Raw genomic sequence first — 20,794 nt, forward strand, 5'->3', positions numbered from 1 at the left:
TAGTCCAACTGCTTGCTGCAGGAATCTCAACTGAAGTGTCCATGACAGATACTTAAAAACCTCCACGGAAGGAGAGTCTATCATCTTCCAAGGGAGATCCTTCCACTGCTGAACAGCTCTTACTGCCAGAAAGATCTTCCTGAGTTTTAATTGGAATTTCCTTTCTTGTACCTTGAAGCCATTGTGGTGCACACAGTTAGTCCTGCCCCACTGTGGTCATACCAATTTAGCAGGTTTTTTCAGGGCTTTGAGTTGTGCTCAGGAAAAGGATAAACAACTCCCAAGAAGTGTAACCAGTGGTGCTGCAATAAAAGTGTGCATGCTTTGGTCTGATTGCTGAAGGTACCTATTGGATAGTATCAATGTCGGAAGCAGCATGGAAACTATTTTTATGAGAGTGCTGCTGCCATTATGAATAGTAAAATACTGAACTCAAGGAGAACATTGTGGTTCAAGCAAATCCTGTTCACCAATTATAGCGCCCCCAAGGTGTGTGTGTGGGGAGGAATGCCATTGGAGCTCCATGCAGCCTCCACAGTGAGGACTGCCTGTGCCTAGCTTTGGCTGGTTTGCCAGCAACTGCAGTTCCTGCACCGTGCTCCGATTATTTGATGGTTTGATTATTGCACGATGCCCCATGAAAAGCTTCCCTCAAAGATGGTTTGGAAACTGCAGCTGCTTCAGAACACTGCTGCAAGGTGGGATCATATTATACTGATCCTGAGAGCACTTTAATTTGCTGCCGGTGTGCTACCTAGTGCAATTCAAGTTGTTGGTATAAATGCATAAAACCCTGAATAGGTTAGAACTCAAGTGCTTGAAGGAACGCCTTCCCCCTTCCCAACCAACCAGTGCTGTAAGATCTGTAGGCCATGACAGAGCAAGGCTTTCTCAGTGGTGGCACCCTGCCTATGGGAGTCTTTCCCTGTACGGATCTGGTGGTCCACCACACTATTTTAATTCAGGCAACAGCTATTTATTTATGCAGGGCTTCCATCCATCATGGGAGTGACCCTACTGATACAGCTGCATCACTAGTTGCTATATGGCATTGATTACTATACTGTGTTGTAGATTATGGTTTTAACTTTGTTTTTAATGCTGTACTTCGTGGAATCTGATAATAATAATAAATAATTTTTTATTTATATCCTGCCCTCCCCAGCCAAAGCTGGGCTCAGGGCGGCTGGGGCTCCATGTGAGGAAGGGAAGAATGCAATAAACAGGTAATGCTGATGTCCCCTCTTTCCCTCGCTCCTGAAGGCAGCTCAGAGATTGGGGAGAAAGGGTAGGGCAATGTATTTCCAATGCTCTTCTACACCCCCTGCAATAGGCAGGGCAAGGGCCAGAAGCTGGTCTGCTTTTCCAAACCTGACCTAGCCTCCTGTACTCTCAAACTGACCATGGACTTCAGGCCCCCATGAGGCGGGGTGAAATGCAAACCCAGGAGCTGGCTTCAGGAAGCATTATGGGGCGTTTTCTCATCTATTTCCCACCAGGAATGAAGGTTCCTGACAAACTTCACAGAAAGGTGGTTTGGGGCAGCCGGAGGCCGTGGTTAGACTGGGGGTGTAATGAGCAGGGAGGAACAGGTTTGGAAGACCTGGCCTCATCCTGCCACCTGCTCTGCTCAAGGCAATGGAACCCAGGACAGATTGGAGGGAGAGGAGTTGCAGTGGGCAGGGTAAATGCAGGGAGGGTTGCGAAAGGGGCGCCGCCGCTGTATGCCCACTTGTCAAAAATGACTAAATTAGTGAAAGATAAGCAGCACAACTCTCCACTCTAGCCCCACCCATACAAAAATGTGCCACCACACATTGATTCAATTCTCCAAATGCTCCCTAACCATTTCTCTCTCTTTTTCTCTTTGTGTAGCAAATCTAGCCTATTTTAAAAAATAATAACATTCTTTATTTATACCCTCCCCTCCCTGGCCAGAGCCGGGCTCAGGGCAGCTAACACCAATAAAATTACAGTAAAAACATAATTGGGGGGGGGGGGAGAAACCCAATTTAAAATACAGGTTAAAATGCAATTTAAAACGCAGCCTCATTTTAAAAGTAGCCCATAGATCAAAACCATAAGGGGAGGGAAACATAAGGGCCAGACTGAGTCCAAACCAAAGGCCAGGCGGAACAGCTCTGTCTTGCAGGCCCTGCAGAAAGATGTCAAGTCCCGCAGGACCCTAGTCTCTTGTGAGAGAGCGTTCTACCAAGTCGGGGTCAGTACTGAAAAGTCCCTGGCCCTAGTTGAGACCAATCTAACCACCTTGAGACCTGAGACCTCCAAAAATGTTATCATTTGTGGACCTTAAGATCCTCCGCGGGGCATATCAGGAGAGGCAGTCCTGTCGGTACGTGGGTCCTAGGAACAAGGCAGTAATCCCCCATCCAACCCACCCCCAACGCCCCAATTCCATCCATTCCTTGAAATCTATTACCTGTGGACGAGGTATCATGCAATTGCATTCAGCCAGGACTAGAGGGCTCCACTGATCTTTTCAGGAAATGTGCACACTGGAGTTCAAGGGATGGGGGCAAGGATGTAGTGATTTGGGGGCTGTAGGCCTCTAAGAAGGCTGTGGGGCAGTTTTGTGGAGAGACTCACCCTCAGGAGTGCAGGGCCTCGTTCCCCCACCTTCTTCAAGGACCGTCTCCAGGGGCAAGAAGTCACGGGTGGGGGGTACCCACTGGGAGAAGAGAGGAGGTGGTGGGGACAGCCTGCCCAGGGGTAGGTGGCGAGCCGTGGGTGAGCCCAGCGGGGGCAGGAAGTGGGGAGGGCGCAATGTGAGGGGGAAGTGAGAGCGGGTCACATCATGGCAGGGCAGAGCTATGCCCCAATTGTACCTGCGGGAGAAGCAGCGGCAGGGGGGCCTCATGGTCGAGTGGGGAGGGGGGCAAGAGGCCCTGGGGCAAGCAGTGCACAAGCCATCGCTGCATTCTAGAGTCGGTTGCTAAGAAGCAGGATTGTGACGCCTCAGAGCACCCAGCCAACCAGCAGGCAGTGGGGCTTTCTCGCGAGGGCAAAGCAGAACCCTTTGTGGAGCCACCCCCGTTGGGGCCCTTCTTCATCCCAAACGCTTCCAAAAAGATGCAGAGCTCCCAGACCCCTTCAAGCTCAGTTGAGCACAAAATCAGAAGTGGCTTTTTACCAAGACTGGCAGAATGTGAGGACATCCCTCACGGAAAGAGAGACAGTGGCCCAGACCCTCCCATAGCCAATTTGCTAATGGAGCCACCTTTTATGCAGACAGGGCAAGAGGCCAGATTCAACCCCATCTTCCACAACAGGACAGCTTCCTGGGTGACCAAGAGCATCCTGGGATTTGCTTGTGAGCTGGACATAATAGACTCCACGGGCTGCCTCCAGTATGGTGAGTGATCCTTGACTTGCAGGCCTATTTTGCTTGAATGGTACAATCAGCTCAGGAACTGAAGAGGTTCCTCTCTTTTCCTCACCCCAACTACAGTCATACCTCAGGTTAAATATGCTTCAGGTTGAGCGTTTTCAGGTTACGCTCCATGGCGACCCGGAAGTAACGGAGTGTGTTACTTCCGGGTTTTGCTGGAACCACACAGACGTGGATTACGTTCGCTTCAGGATGTGAAGGGGGCTCCGAAATGGATCTCGTTTGCATCCAGAGGTACCACTGTAGTAGATCCCTCTCCCAACTCTGAGCTAGGAAGAACTCAGAAGTCCTGGCTATTTCCTACAACATAATCCCACGCCTATTTCCACACAGCCAAGCATGGGATCCAAATATCCCAGCGGTTCCCAGACGCAGTTCTATTCTGTCCTGCTAGACGCAACTTCCTCTGCCAATATCGGAAACCACCCAGGTTTTCTCCTGCTCTGTAGGGCAGGACTCGAACCAATGGCTTCAAGTTGCAAGAAAGGAGATTCTGACTATAATAATAATAATAATAATAATAATAATAATAATAATAATAATTTATTATTTATACCCCGCCCATCTGGCTGGGCCTCCCCAGCCACCCTGGGCGGCTTCCATAGAAATCAAAAATACAGTAAAATATCACACGTTAAAAACTTCCCTGAACAGGGCTGCCTTAAGATGTCTTCTGAATGTCAGGTAGTTGTTTATCGCTTTGACATTTGCTGGAAGGGCGTTCCACAGGGCGGGCGCCACTACCGAGAAGGCCCTCTGCCTGGTTCCCTGTAGCTTTGCTTCTCGCAATGAGGGAACCGCCAGAAGGCCCTCGGAGCTGGACCTCAGTGTCCGGGCAGAATGATGGGGGTGGAGATGCTCCTTCAGGTATACTGGGCCGAGGCCGTTTAGGGCTTTAAAGGTCAGCACCAACACTTTGAATTGTGCTCGGAAATGTACTGGGAACGTACTAAACATCAGGAAGAACTTTCTGACGGTAAGAGCTGTTCAGCAGTGGAACAAACTCCCTCGAGTGGTGGTGGGCACTGCTTCCTTGAAGGTTTTTTAGCAGAGTTGGATGGCTATCTGTCACAGATGTTTTAGCTGACATTCCTGCGCTGCAGGGGGTTGAACTAGGTGATCCTTGGTGTCCCCTCCAACTCTATGATTCTGTGATTCTCCTCGCAGCAGCTCTATGCCAGCAAAAATAGTCGGGGCTCTGGGCCAACCAGCTAAATACCAATAGCCTAGATTTGATCTCTCTTTCTTTGATCTCGCTCACCTTTTGCACCTCAGCAGCCTTTACTGCCCCACCACCTGACCTGGGCAGGACATGCCGCAGTTGCTTATGTGGAGGAAGAGCGAGTGTGAATTCTGGCCCCAGCACAACTTGCCGTTGGCCTCAGCCCTCAGCCTAAGTTCCGGCTCCCTCACAAGGCTCCCATTGAAGGGGCCGTTTGCATCAACATTTGCTTAAGGCTGGGTATTTGCATCTGCTGACGTCAATGGAGGGGGGCCTGGCTTCTTGGGAACTCAGTTAATGGAGGCACCCGGGAGTTTGCCTTGAATGTCCTCAGCTACCGACTGCCTTTTTCTGGCTCAGGGGAGCGTGTGGGTCTGTCGAAGAGAGATACAGGGAGGAATCTCCAACTCAGCAAGTGCCCGAATGACCACATATACTTGAATGCGTTGTCTAGACACTGTTTTTCGTATGTCAACAGTGTACACACCACAGAATGTGAGCTGCGCAGCATGGATTTGTGTCCATGACAGTGTCTGGAGGGGAAGTGTCATCGTATGTGTGCCTGAAGTGTCTGAAATGCCTCACAGTCCAATCCTATGCTCCTTATCCATGGATTTCAGGGTGTTTTAATCAGAGTAAATGGTTTAGGCTCCAATTCTACACTCGCTTGCCAGTGAGTTAAGTCCCACTGAACCCAAAGGGCCTTACTTCTGAGTGGAAATATCTAAACTTCCACTGTTAATCTGCAAGTGGAAAGAGCGCAGCATGAGCTTGTCCAGCCTCACGTGGCATGGCCCAGCCCTCAAACGCAAGAATCTGGATCCTGTGGCAAAGAATCTGGATCCTGTGCCAAAGAGGAGGCACAGCCCCCAAGGGTGCTGGTTCCAGCTCTTGCACCCAGAGTTGTCCAACAGCTGAACTTCACTGTGCAGGACAAATAATCTGAAAGTGGAAATGGACATGTAACCTTGACGTAAGGTGGGGTTATGCACTGCCTACAGAACGCTAAGCTTACTAGGAAAGCTCAGCCACACCTAACCGTGAAACAAAAAAACACTGAAGCAAAACGTTTAAACAAGATAATGCAAAAGAAACAAACACAAATGGGATGGAAGTGATATTGAATAGGGAGGGGAAAAAGAGGTGCGCCAAAGTTTCACTCTCACATATTTAAGGTGAGAAGGGGTCTTTTGGAGATCCTGCAATTTCCTGCAGTACTTTTCTCAAGGTGGTGAACATGGTTCTCCTCCCCCCCCATTTCATTCTCACAACTATCCTGTGAGGTAGGTTAGGCTAAGTGATGGTGACTGGCCCAAGGTCACCTGGCGGGCTTCATGCCTGCATGGGGATTCGAACCCTGCTCTCCCAGGTCCTAGTCTGACACTCTTAACACTCCAACCACTACGCCACACTGGCTCTGAGCTGTTGAACTGTAACTCTGGACAGCATAGTAGTAAGTCTCTTGGAGGCAAATTTGAACGTGGGTGTCCTCTGCCCCCTTTACATTACTTTCAAATGTGTGTGTGCTTGAATATGCAATTCCAGCCACATTCTCACCGTAGTCTTGGGGAACTATGTGAAAATGGAACTAGAAGTATCTTCATCCCACTCGCCACCCATTCAATGCCTCACCGATCATCAAAAAGGGGGTGCTTGGGGGGTTATGTATGTGAACATACAGTGGACCCTCGGGTTACGTTACCTTCAGGTAATGTAACTTTTGGGTTGCAAATGTGGCAAAGCTAGAAGTGTATACTTCCGGGTTTCGCCGTGCGCGTATGCGCAGAAGCGCTCTATCATGCCATGTGCGTGTGCAGAAGCGGTGCCTCTAGATGCAGACATTTCGGGGTACAGATGGACCCCCGGAATGAATTAAGTTCATATATGGAGGGTCCATTGCATTCATAAAACTTCACCTCTGCATTTGAGTTCAACTCTAAGGAAAATAACGTAATATTAAGAGATATCCCTGAAGAGATGCCTGACAAATTTTGGGTTAGTTCATTGTTAGACTCCGACAGGTAACATGAGAGCCATTTTTAGATTACAGCTAAGCTATGCAGACAGACCTAAATACATTTTAATCAGAGCCTATGACAATGGACTGGAGAGATTAAAAATCCTACAGGCTTTATGGCAAAGCTCTGAACTTTCCATTTCAGATTCAATTCCTCTTTTATCAGAAACCTTAAAGAAATGTACAACTTTAATGTCTGCCATGGGATTTTAGATTTAAATTAATTATTTTTCCATGCAGGCCAGACAATATATGTTTATATCTCAGAACAATCCCCCCCCCATGCCATGCACACACTTTTTAAACAGTTTAAAGAACTCTAATAATCCTGAGAGCCAAATTGTGTAATGGTGATGTATGAGCAATGAGGAAAGTTGATGCTAGTTGTTATTATTACTTGCCTATCCTGTGCTGCAAAAGAAAATTATACTAGGCATTAATATATTATTATTATTATTATTATTGGTTTTTTCTTTCTTTCAGGGCCTCAACAGTCAAAAGGCACCTTTGCACTCACCTAAGAAGGTGTTGGAAATATATTCAGAGACCTGGTTTCCAGAGCGGCTCATTTCAGAGAGGTGGGTTAGTTCACGGTTCAGCATTCTTTTGAACTGTCAGACAGAGGGGGAAAGAGAGAAGAGGAAGGAGTTAACATGGGTTTTCTGTCACATACACAGGTATGAACAGGTCATGCAGTTGTGTGTCACTGTATACGACTTACAGGACAGTCTGAATTTGAACATGTATGCATACACAGGCATTGAGAAAGAGAACAACAACTAAAGAAGACGTTACAGTGGTGCCTCGCAAGACGAAATTAATTCGTTCCGCGAGTTTTTTCGTCTTGCGATTTTTTCGTCTTACGAAGCACGGACTTTGGAAAAGCTTCAAAAATCACCAAAGTCTTCAAAAACCTCAAAAAAGGCTACCACACCGCGTGCTATGAGTTGCTCCTCGAAGTGAATGCACGGTTTTAAGAAAAAGGAAACAAACTTGCAAGACAAAGGAAACAAACTTGCAAGACGTTTTCGTCTTGCAAAGCAAGCCCATAGGGAAATCCGTCTTGCGAAGCAACTCAAAAAATGAAAAACTCTTTCGTTTTGCGAGTTTTTCGTCTTACGAGGCATTTGTCTTGTGAGGTACCACTGTATTGGATCAGAACAAAGGGCCCATCTAGGTCAACATTTGGTTGTCACAGAGGCCAACAAGATTCACATGGGAAGTCCAGAAGCAAGACATGAATGCAATTGCCTCTGACTCTGGAGGCAAACTTCATGGCCAGATGATGGCAGCCACACGGTCCATGAATACCTGTGAGCCACTACTTGTGAGTAAATGTGTGAGAGAATAAACATGTGTGCCACATCTTGAATCATGTGTGTTCTTCTAGTCCAGGGGTGGGTAACCTGTGGTCCAGTTGCTGTTAGGGCACCAGTTCCCAACATTTCTGGCCATCCTGGGTGGGGCTGATGGGAGCTGCAGTCTGCCAACATCGGGGTGTGTGTATGTTAATAATAGGTTCCTCACCACAGTGCAATGGATTTCAAACTGTCTTCCTAGGAATTACAGCATTTCTAAGGGGACTTCCTACTGAGAAAACTGCAAATAAGCTTGTTTTCCACTTCCCATCATCTCCTGCTCACTGATCATGCTAGACTTCAGCTAGGCTCAACTGGCCTGGCCAGTTCTCTTGTCTGAATAGGGTGTGTGCACCCAATAACATGCACTGGAACCCTTTGTAACACATGTGGGGATTCACTGGCAGAAAAACCAACATTAGGGTAAGAAGCTTGACAACTGGCACTCTTAGTAACACACATTACCATTGCCCATGCATATATTTTTGTGTGAGTACACAAGCATGCATTCAGACTTTTCCCGTGTGTGGAGATGCTATTGTGTGGATATGGAGGTAAAGTGTCTCAGCTGCACAAGAACGCTTGTGCAAGCATGTGATGCATTGATACACAGTCATGGGAACTCACAGACTTTTATTAATACTGTTACAAAAGTTGGGCGCCACTCCCAATCTCTGCCAAGCCATGGCAAAATTCCAAGGAGGTTCCAGGGTCTGTGCTTGTTTGAGATGCAAGACACAGCAGAGGCTGTCATAGCCTTAAGATATATGGTTTATTCACATATATATACTTTTAATCTGTGTGGAGTTCAGGAACTCAGCTACATTAGTAAAGAAACAGTGATTTGAATGCGCTATAAATATGTAACACCAGATGGCGCCAGAGAACAGGAAATTTTAAAACACAGTTTTCCATAGAGATTTTTTCCCTTTTGTTATAGTGATATAATTTTTGACTTATTTATAGCGGGGGGGGGGGGGGGTTTCCTGTGTCTAGATCCACCCCAGATCTTACAGCATGGCCATTTCAAGAGGGGCTTGTTCCCCACAGCAGTACAGCAGCTGATTCCAGGGCATTTCTCTCTACTTGCCTTCATCCAGCCAGCCCGTCCAAGATCATTCTGGCCTTTTTCCCAGCTATTGTGCCAAAGGCTCCAGACTCTTCCTGTGACATCATGCCCAGTTACCCTGGCAACCTTCCGAATCCCCAGTCTCTGTTCACACCTCTTCTCTTGCCTTGCCAATGGCCATGCATTGTTTCTTAAAGGCCCTAGCTTGGCCATGTTGTTCTGCATAGGCTAGTCCAGGAATTCCTCCACAACTTGTATTTTCCCTTCATATCTCAAATAATCAAAATCCTGCCATTTATTAATTTCTACTATTCACGAATAGACCCTGTTACCTCATATCTGTAACAATACAATACAAACACAATAAAAATACAAAGGACCTGCCATACCTATGGACACATGTTGCTTTAGCCCAAATGCAACCCAGAGAATGGAAAACTGACTTGCAAATGCGTGCGGACTCTCAAAACAGCTCAGGTTCAAGAGTGAAACCCCAATCTATTGTGGCACAGGGACATCATTTACACAGAGAGGACAGGGAGGTCATCTCATCCACCGACCCATCCACGCCACACCCACCAGCTGGCATTTCAACCCATATGCAATCATTGCACATGAATAATTCTTTAGGGTCATCCGCATGTTTGACCAGCCTCATAAACTGAGTAGCTATAATGGAAATGGCTCCTGATATTGAGAATGCACACCAAAGGCACAAATTCCCTAGTTTCAATAAAATAAATTCAATTGTTTTTTAATCCATGTTGATAACACAGCTGTCTCTTTATTATAACATTTTTTAAAAACAACAACAACCCAACAACAAATGTTCTAAAAATACAGGGTTTTCCGTGTGATCTCATTGGGACAGGCGGTGGAATCTAAGCTGGTCCATGGTCTAGTTCAGGGGTCAGCAAGCTTTTTCAGCAGGGGGCTGGTCCACTGTCCTTCAGACCTTGTGGGGGGCTGGACTATATTTTTTGGGGGGGGGGGAATGAATGAATTCCTATGCCCCATAAATAACCCAGAGATGCATTTTAAATAAAAGGACACATTCTACTCATGTAAAAACATGCTGATTCCCAGACCGTCTGAGGGCTGGATTGAGAAGGCAATTGGGCCAGATCCGGCACCCGGGCCTTAGTTTGCTTACCCATAGTTTAGATCAGTGGTGGGGAACCTGTGGCCCTCTGGATGCATGTGGACTGCAATTTGCAGCATCCCTGAACACTGACCACACTGTCAGAAGTTGGAGTCCACCAACATCTGGAAGGCCACAAGTTCCCCACATTTGGTCCAGATGGATACACCAAATGTCAGATGATGTGGTAGCAGGTTTTCATACCCAGCATTGAAAAAAAGTGTGGTGAGCTCATTGGACATCTAAATCTTTGAAGTGGGTTTTTGTGTGTGTGTTTTTGGTGGGTGGGTGGGTGGGGGGCAGACAGACACATTGTCTGGTAATCCTGCATCAGACCTACTTCATTTCATCTTACCATTTCTAGAGCCTTGGTACCCAAGGCTTCAGACTACTTGGTAGTCGGAAGCTTAATCCCTTCCTGCAACCAGCACTACAAAACTCAGCCCCAAGGATTTGGGGCAAAGGGACTGGCTTTCCTTTTTTTTTTAAATGAATATTTATTAGGATTTTCAATAACAAAACAAAAACAAAAATAGACAAAAAGAAAATGACAAAAATACAAAAATACAAAAACTTAAAAACAATTAAAAACACATAGAATTTCAATTGCTTATTTTCCTTTAACTTGTTTCTCAGACCTCCTCACACCTCCCCTTCTTGTATTCCAATTTAAATTATTAGCTCAGCAAATCCTTATTACTTATTTCTCAACTTTACTTAATAATTTATTTTAACATATTATTATTTTACTTTTTCTCTTTCTTCCATTTCCTTAATTTATTTTTGCAAACCTTATCTTCATTTAGTTTAGACCATTTTAGAGACCAGTTTTAACTTATCCAAGCTTAAACATCAATACTTATACATCAATACTCATTCTTAAACATTTTCCCTAATGTCGACCAAACTTCCCTTCCACGACTTTCCCAATTTTCATAAAGGGACTGGCTTTCCCACTTCGGTGCCTGACATTGCTGTCATTTCAAAACCCACTTTGTCCTTGAAAAAACTCCCGGATGCTGCTCCCTGGCAGAAGGGTTGAGGTGACTCATCAGCTCCTCAGCCAAGACATGGGTAATGCTACAGACCGCCCAGCTGCAGCAGCCTCAGGAAGAAACCAAAGGGAAAAACCACCTTCCAGGAGGACTCCCACAGTGCTGCTTCAGCTGTTCTTGATTAGGGGTCAGGATGCTATTATGTGGAAGTGCAATCCAAGGCCTGCGCTTCTCTGATCCAGGACAAAAAACCAAACCCCTTCTTCCTTTGCTTGGACTCACCCAGGCATGCAAAAGCTCTGCAGACAGATGCTCTTGCGCTGTCCCTGCCAATCCCCCAAACAGGGCTTTTCTTCAGCTGCAAATCACCAGAACTCAGTTCCGGCACCTCTCAGGTGGGTGCCATTGCCATGATAAGAGAACAAGGGAGGCATTGATGGTGAGTTCCGGCTCCTCTTTTTCTAGAAAAACAGCACTGCCCACACATACCCAGTTAGAGCCTACATGGAAATTCTGTCCTTCATTGCTATGTCTCTTATACCCTCTTCCTGATTCAAACTTGCCCTTTCCTTGGTACAGGGTGCTTGAGAGGTCAACATGCCTCCTGGGAAAAGGGCAGAATACAAACTCAGATAAATGATCCAAATCACTGCTTCTTACTTGTGTGAAGATGCAATACAGTGGACGCTCGGGTTGCGAACATGATCTGTGCGGGAAGCACGGTCGCAACCCGCAGCGGTCGCAACCCACAGCGCCGTGTCTGTGCACGCACGGGGTTGCGATTCTGCGCATGTGCAAAGCATGATTTAGCATTTCTGCGCACGCGTCAAAACCCGGAAGTAACCTGTTCTGGTACTTCCACGTTTGGCACGGTGTGCAACCCGAAATCACACAACCCGAGTTATGACTGTAGTGGCATGTTTGAGCATTGCCAACATGGCTCTTAAGGAGCAAGCCAAGAATACTGGGTTAGTGTATTTCAGGCACATCCAACTCCTAAGAGACTGTGATCTACTCACATTATAAAAATACTGGCTGTGATCTACCCATTGTTATTGACAGGCATTGTTTAGGGAAGCCAAAGCTTTTTGGGAGGTAGATCTACCGCGATCTACCACAGACATCTAGTGATCTACCAGTAGATCACAATCTACCTCTTTGACATGCCTGGTGTAGTATTTGATTCCTGAAGAGCAGCTGCTTCAAGTTAGGCTGATCTCCCCAAAGCCCTGTGGCTGATGAGGACAACTTGCCTATGCAACTTGCCAAGCTAGCTTCCCAAGAGAAGTATGTGGTGGAAGGAGGTTGTGTGTGTGTGTGTGTGTGTGTGTGTGTGTGTGTGTGTGTGTTGATTTCCTGCCTTCTTCCAAAACGCTTTTCACACCGCTGGTTGTCTGCTACCACAGCCAAGTAGAAAAATGAGTAGCTACCACCTAGCCATGTCCTTAGCCTGAGAGTACGGAGAGTTAAACCAGCCAGGGACCATCACAAGTACAATCTTCTCCCTCCTCCCACATCTTTCTCAAATGTTTAGCCAGACTTTCTCCCCCTGCATAAGGGAAGCTGGCTAGCAGCAATACATCGTGTCTGGAGTGGAGTCAGCTGAATGTAGTTTCAACCAGATCCATGGGCATAGCCAGGATTTTTGTTGGGGGGGGGGGAGTTGAGCTTTTGGGGGGAAATTGCCCCCCAAAGTTGTCAAGCTGTTTTTCAGAGATCGTCTCAAAAGTTGTCGAGCTTCTGTTGGGCGGGGTGGTGGTGGTGGAAAACCTTGGTTTCTTAAGCATTATTAATGCTTTTTGATACTTTTTGAGGATTTGCCCCCCCCCCCCGTTTACACCCATGACCAGACCCTGCCTTGAAGCAAGTACATAAAAGAGCTGCCTGCATTTAGGACCGGAAAGTGTTTTGGGAGGCAGACTTCCTTGCCACAAGACCCAGCTGCAATCCAGCTTCTGCTCTTGGCCCGATTCCTCTGCTCAAATCCCTTTCATCATTTGCTAGCAAACCACCTATCCTTACGACAGACAAGTCGGATGAGGGCAGAGGGATTGATGTAGGTCTCTGCATGTTCTGTGCACAAGCACATGCTGAAACCTCTGTGGGAGCCCTGTGCACGAAGGCCATGCCACCCTACAGTGGGGTAGAAGGCAGATTTTCCTTTCGCACACAGCACTTGTCTCCCATAGGTGTGAACAGCACTCATACACTTATATGAAAGAAAGAAGGGAATGAACTTTAGGAGTTGGAATTAAATTAGCTCTCCGAAACTGGAAACTCTATTCACTACACTTCCTTACCCCCCCCCAAAAAAACACCCCTCTTCCATAAGTCATTAAGATTTCTTTCAGGGTATCCCATGAGGACTGGGAGAAGCAGACTTGCCAGACTGCTCAGCAGATGAAAGGCTGGGCTAAACTTGAACTACAAAACATCAGTGTAAAGCCAGAAAGTAATTTTCCCCCCTCTTACATGCTCACTCCCACTAAATGAAGATATGAAGGTGATTGCATTAACTTGCTTTCACCCATACCACTTAAAGCACTTACAAGCCTCTTTCCTGAGCCTGGTGTGCTTGTGTAAAAGACAGAAATGCAGTTTTAAATATGTGAGTGTATTAAGCTTTTAAAAATCAATTGATGACCATCTGAGAAGGTGGATTAAAAAACCTCATTTTAGCCTGTGCATCACCTGTGAACAGAAGCGTTCCATCTGGAGCGTATTTTTAGTTCTCTGCTTGCGTGTCAACATTTAAAGCAGGAAAAGCATTAGCTTGCAAACAGTGGTAGTGAATTAACTGAAGAAAGGATAGATTCCCAAGTGATAATTAAAGTACTTTAAAATGCATGTGCCATTTTGGCTTTAGACTCCCTCACGGTGTGATTATTCTCCAGCATGAAACAAAGGTCAAAACTGCACCACCACTGCCAAATGCCCACTGCTCTCAAAATCTATTAGGGCGCCGGCCATCATGACAACATGGGCATAGCTGGGGGGGGGGCAGGGGAGCAGCAACTGCCCCCCAGCAAATAAATCAATAAAAATACTTAACTAATGGAAGTACTGCCCCCTAACCTGAAGTCTGCCCCTCCCCAACATAAATGCTGGCTACGCCCATGCATGACAATGTACCATATACAAAGTAGGACCCTGGTACCTACGGGACCACCTCTCTCGGTCTGCCCCACGGAGGACCTTAAGGTCCATAAACAGCAACACCCTAGAGGTCCCGGGCCCCAAGGAAGTTAGATTAGCCTCAACCAGAGCCAGGGCCTTTTCAACACTGGCTCCGGCCTGGTGAAACGCTCTGTCTCATGAGACCAGGGCCCTGCAGGATCCGATTTCTTCCGCAGGGCCTGTAAGACAGAGTTGTTCCGCCTGGCCTTTGGCTTTGAATCAGTTTGATTCCCTCCCCCTCTTTCTTTTTTCCTTTCTCCTCCTGTGAAGAGGCTGCATTTTAATGTTTTAATGTTGTATTTTAATTCTTGTTTTTTAAGTTGTATTTTAATCAACTTGTTTTATTATTGGTTGTTAGCCGCCCTAAGCCTGGTCTTGGCTGGGGAGGGCGGGGTATAAATAAATTTACTATTATTATTATTATTATTATTATTATTATTATGGCAGAGGGCTTCGGGTGGGGAGTCCCAGATCTGTCTTTTGCTGCCCAGCCTGAGGACCAACTACATATAGAGCCAGCATTTCCTAACTTTCACTCACTTAGCTCCACCCTTGTTTTGAAGCTGGGCATCACCTGTAAGAGTAGGCTTCAGCTATTTCCTTGCCGGCCCTCCTTTCACACAGGGTTCCCTGTCCCTCTGGTGCAACAACTATTATGGGTGGTTATAAATGACATTTCCTTAAGTACTTAATGCCCAAGACATGCCTCTCGCCACTGGGTTGTTTGTACTGTCCCAGTAAGGAGGTTTTAAGGAGATATTTCTATTCCATAACAGTGGCCGTATTCTCCCCTCCACACACACTGGACCAGGCACCCTAGACAAATGTTTCATAGAATACAACCATGATAGGTTAAAACGTAAAGGGACCCGTGACCATTAGGTCCAGTCGTGGCTGACTCTGGGGTTGCGGCGCTCATCTCGCTTTATTGGCCGAGGGAGCTGGAGTACAGCTTCCGGGTCATGTGGCCAGCATGACTAAGTCGCTTCTGGCCAACCAGAGCAGCACACGGAAACGCTGTTTACCTTCCCACCAGAGCGGTACCTATTTATCTACTTGCACTTTGATGTGCTTTCGAACTGCAAAGTTAGCAGGAGCAGGGATCGAGCAACAGGAGCTCACCCCATCACGGGGATTCGAACTGCCGACCTTCTGATCGGCAAGTCCTAGGCTCTGTGGTTTAACCCACAGCGCCACCCGCATACAACCATGATAGGTTAAAGGTAAAGGTAAAGGTACCCCTGCCCGTACGGGCCAGTCTTGACAGACTCTGGGGTTGTGCGCCCATCTCACTTAAGAGGCCAGGGGCCAGCGCTGTCCGGAGACACTTCCGGGTCACGTGGCCAGCGTGACATCGCTGCTCTGGCGAGCCAGAGCCGCACACGGAAACGCCGTTTACCTTCCCGCTGGTAAGCGGTCCCTATTTATCTACTTGCACCCGGAGGTGCTTTCGAACTGCTAGGTTGGCAGGCGCTGGGACCGAGCAGCGGGAACGCACCCCACCGCAGGGATTCGAACCGCCGACCTTTCGATCGGCAAGCCCTAGGCGCTGTGGCCTAGTGCTTCCAAATAGCAGGTGATATAGTCAAATTATGCCTGACCTGTATAATGTCAGATGAAAGGCAATGGAATAGCAAGAGATACATATGCAATAGATAAAATTCCCAGGAAACAGCAAATTAGCATGCCAGGAATCAGGATCCTAGCTCACCTTTCTCTCTGACTTGCCAATTTTATATGTGCAGTAATTTCCGCCCCCGTGGGGAACTTTTCTGTTGTGTCTAGACCTGCAGTCTAAAGTGGTATGGTCCACAGCACAGGTTTACCAGCTCAATTGCTCTTCATGAGAACTTGGGCCTGTGCTTCAGTCTCTTACCAGAGGCTGCAAATAGCTCAGTCCACCTTCAAGAACGTGTGTTTGTGGTCGTGCTCAGAGATGGAAGTGGGGGCAGTGGTTGTGGGCAGTCCCAAGTTTTCACAAGATGGAGTTCTTCCATGTGTGAGAACTTACACCAGAGTGTCAAGAAGCTCCTTCCCCACTTTTCTTGGCTACAAGGTCGGCCTGACACATTTTAATCACCCAGGGGTGTCCCATTTTCCCTTGCCATGCTAGAGCATGTTGAGGCCCAGTTTCTCTGGCCTCTTCCATTCCAAGCCTACAAGCTCGTTCTCTCTCCACCCCCTGCCCCAGGATCACGTGTCCCAAACATCTTCCTCAATTGCTTTGATTTCATCTTTTTCTCCCCTCAGCAAAGCTACCAATCCCTCCCCTCCTGCTTCCCATCACACATTTCCTCAAAGCTGCACATAGCGGAACCACAAAAGGGGGTGGGGGTGGGAAGAGAAGAGACATGAAAAGGGGAACAGAAGTGGCATCCTCGTCATCTCTGGCAGCCAATCCACTGCGCCTCAGAGCTATCTCCATAGCAACAAGAGTCTCCTTAGCAACTGCCCCCATTTTCAGACCAGAGGACCGGGTCTGTGGGAAATCCTCCAAATGCAAGACGAAGTGGAGGATAGAATCCCTTGGATTTAACCCATTATCTTTATATTATGTTAAACACATATGCCCCTACTGAACTTTGGGGGAAACAGTCTCTTCAGATGCCCAAAATTCAGGCAGGCCACGGCAAATGCCCTCACAATCTGAGACAGAGGAAGAAAAGCTTCCATTTCCCCTCTCTGCCCCCAAGCTGAAGGCTCTTTCCACCTAGGTAGGATTAACAACAACCTCTATTTTTCCTTCTGTGCTGCTCCCACATCTGCCTCATTCATATGCAGGCAGGCAGGTTTGTGGTATGGCAAGAAGGCCAGATGGCTGCTGTTGTGTCTCCCACCCAGTTCTGGGCACCACAGTTTAAGAAGGGCATTGGCAAGCTGGAATGTGTGCAGAGAAAGGTGACCAAGATGATCAAGGGTCTGGAAGCCAAGCCTTCTGAGGAATGGTTGAAAGAGTCTGGGATGCTTTGCCTGGAAAAGGGGAGACTGAGAGGAGATATCTTCAAATGTCTAAAGGGCTGTCATATGGAGCTTGTTTTCTCCTGCTCTGGAGGGTAGGACCTCAACCAATGGCTTCAAGTTACAAGAAAGGAGATTCCAACTAAACACCAGGAAGAACTTTCTGACAGTAAGGGCTGTTCAGCAGTCCAATAGACTCCTACGAGATGTGGTGGACTATCCTTCCTTGCAGGTTTCTAAGCAGAGGTTGGATAGCCACCTGCCATGTACGATCTAGTCAAGATTCCTGCATTGCAGGGGTTTGGATTGTACAAATCATCTGGCCCTTCCTTCCACCCCATTCTTTGTTTTCCTAAGTGGGTTAGACCCCAGCAATACCATGACTGCACTTTCATAAATTGTGGGTTAACAACACACTTGGTTGTAGAGCTGCTCCAGGGCAGTGTAGGAAAATTTTAAAGGGAAGGTTGTAGCTGAGCACCAAGGGGACTCAGATTAAGCGTCAGGGCCCCTGACTGAGTCATAGAATCATAGAATCATAGAGTTGGAAGAGACCACAAGGGCCATCGAGTCCAACCCCCTGCCAAGCAGGAAACACCATCAGAGCACTCCTGACATATGTTTGTCAAGCCTCTGCTTAAAGACCTCCAAAGAAGGAGACTCCACCACACTCCTTGGCAGCAAATTCCACTGTCGAACAGCTCTTACTGTCAGGAAGTTCTTCCTAATGTTTAGGTGGAATCTTCTTTCTTGTAGTTTGGAATCATTGCTCCGTGTCCGCTTCTCTGGAGCAGCAGAAAACAACCTTTCTCCCTCCTCTATGTGACATCCTTTTATATATTTGAACATGGCTATCATATCACCCCTTAACCTCCTCTTCTCCAGGCTAAACATGCCCAGCTCCCTTAGCCATTCCTTATAAGGCCTTTGACCATTTTGGTTGCCCTCCTCTGGACACGTTCCAGTTTGTCAGTGTCCTTCTTGAACTGTGGTGCCCAGAACTGGACACAGGGGGTCCTGCATAAGGGGGTCAGTTGCTGACCCTGGGCCTGAACCTGGCAGTACAAATTTCTGAAGTATCTGAAGACTGGCCACACTTGAATATACCAAGAGTATGAGACTTAGTTAGGCATGTGCATGAGGGTGAGAGGGGTGTTATTATCCCACCCCACTTTTTTGGAAATGACAACACTGGTTTTTAGAACTTGCTCAACTTAGAAGAGAGGCATGTGCAGGTCAAGGTAAATGAGAAACACAACTGAAGCAGAAACACGACCCCTAGCTTCGCGGATACCACTGGTTTGGATGTGAAGTTTGTTTTGCTCCTAATCAACCATGATTTGTAGCTAAGGTTTGTTCCTGGCCTGCTGACAGTGGTTTGTTGAGAGTGAAAAAAACCATGATGTTTTGTGTTCAAACATAAACCAGGGATTATGGTTTTTCCTTTTATGGGCTAGTGGGGAGGAGACACTCCAATCTGGTTTTTACCAAGAGTACACCTTTTACTGGGACGCAGGTGGCGCTGTGGGTTAAACCACAGAGCCTAGCGCTTGCCAATCAGAAGGTTGGCGGTTCGAATCCCTGCAACAGGGTGAGCTCCCGTTGCTTGGTCCCTGCTCCTGCAAACCTAGCAGTTCCAAAGCACGTCAAAGTGCAAGTAGATAAATAGGTACTGCTCTGGCGGGAAGGTAAACGGTGTTTCCGTGCGCTGCTCTGGTTCACCAGAAGCGGCTTAGTCATGCTGGCCACATGACCCAGAAGCTGTACACCGGCTCCCTCAGCCAGTAAAGCGGGATGAGCGCCACAACCCCAGAGTCGGTCTTGATGAAGAAGGAAAGCAGCAACACTTCACAGATAAAGACAAAAAATCAGTGAAATAAAGAATCACCTAGACAATCTGAATTATTTTAACTCAGCAGAGTTAGGACAGCATTTTATCCAAGGAATTCCAGAGGCAGAGGATTCTACACCCATTAAGGGTTGCAGACTGATCTCTGTTATAAGGAGCAACCTATGGGGAAGCTATCCTGTACAAGCCCCACTGAAATGAACAGGAAGAACTGCACAGTAATGCTCTTGCACACTTCCCATTCATGCCAATGCAAACATCCTGACAGATTGCGTCCCATATTAATTAGAGAAGGGAGTGTGGGTGGAGGTAACTAACAGCTGAGTTTTCTACCTCAGGCATCAAAACGAATTAGAAACTTAGTAGGCAGATCTCAGAAATAATAGCTGCCATACTTGAAAATTCATGGGAAACATATCTGGCCCTTCAGGTTGGAAGAGAAGTACAACAACATGTATCTTTTAAAAGGGGGAAGAGAGAACAACTTTTGGAATTATGCACCTGCAAGCATCAATGCTGGGAAAGATATTACAATAAGTAAGTTCATAAATGTTTTGACATTTCTTGTTGTTAAAGTACAGATCCTTTTCTGGTTGTTAAAGTACAGATCCTACACTGTCCTAACTTCCTGCTTTGAAAAATAAATGATTTAGCAGGCAAGGGACACCTGGCAGGTACATATTGGCGCAAGGCTTTGGAGGCCTTAGTCCTTCATGAGAGCCATGCATGGAAGTCTGGAAAATATGAACTAGAAGAAACTATCTTAAAATGAATATGCAAATTGGTGGAGAAATCACATACAGAAACATTGCAAAATTAAGGAATGTTAGAAGGATGTTGGAATGAAGTAATGCGGTTTTAGCAGAAATGATATAAAGGATTAGGTAAAAATTGATTTTTTAATTGGAGAAAGACGAGAATGTAAAATTACAGTATATTAAGATAAATTATTAGGTTAAAAACAAAGCTGGAAAGGATTTGCAGAAATATCTAATTGAACTAGAATACAAAAAAGGGAGGTGTGAGGAGGTCAAGGAAATAAGCAAAGGAAAGAAAGTTACGTAAAAGTTTGAGCTGTTTTTTTCCTCTTTTTTTCTTTTTTCGAATTGTTTGTATTTTTGTGTTGTATTTTCTGTATTATTTTTTTATCTTCCTTTTTTGTTTTTTCTAACTTTCTCTTTGTAATCTTTAAAATTTGAATAAATATTATTTTTAAAATAATAATAATAATAAAAGAGAAATCACATATGGCTCAAGATCAGGTTGGAATGAGGCTTGATACGAGTACAGCTACCCGTTCTGTAAATGACACAAATTTGTGGCGAATGACAAACAGTCTAGAGTGGGGATGGAGGACGTGTGGCCCTTCAGCTGTTGCTAGATTCCAGCTCCCATCAGTCCCAGACAGTACAGCCAAGGGTCAGGGCTTGGCTCCACTGTCCCAGCCTAGAGGATAAGTTAAAAATTGAAAGTTCTCAAAAACTGAAGAGCTGGGCACACAGACATGAAATGAAGCTTTTTCAAGGACAAATGCAAAGTGTTCCATATAGGTACGAAAAACAAAATGCACCATTGTAAGAGAGGAATCTAACTAGGAAG

At 46.4% G+C, this 20,794-nt stretch overlaps 1 protein-coding gene and 1 long non-coding RNA gene across 7 annotated transcripts in view; one reads left to right on the plus strand and one right to left on the minus strand.

The window, feature by feature from the left end:
• The window catches only part of PDE4A (phosphodiesterase 4A), a 357,141-nt gene that overhangs the window by 25,677 nt on the left and 310,670 nt on the right, over window positions 1–20,794 (minus strand). For all 6 annotated transcript variants that reach the window (XM_079960036.1, XM_079960032.1, XM_079960033.1 and 3 more), the window contains one exon: window positions 7,166–7,259. In XM_079960036.1, coding sequence (XP_079816162.1) covers window positions 7,166–7,259 — 94 coding nt within the window. The remainder of the gene's footprint in view (window positions 1–7,165; window positions 7,260–20,794) is intronic.
• LOC307206778 lies at window positions 2,944–7,442 on the plus strand. Its single transcript, XR_013834483.1, has 3 exons — window positions 2,944–3,373; window positions 7,132–7,226; window positions 7,326–7,442. It is a non-coding gene; the product is annotated as an uncharacterized lncRNA (long non-coding RNA).

Source organism: Podarcis cretensis, assembly GCF_951804945.1.
Source record: "Podarcis cretensis genome assembly, chromosome: 17".
Classification (NCBI taxonomy): Eukaryota; Metazoa; Chordata; class Lepidosauria; order Squamata; family Lacertidae; genus Podarcis; species Podarcis cretensis.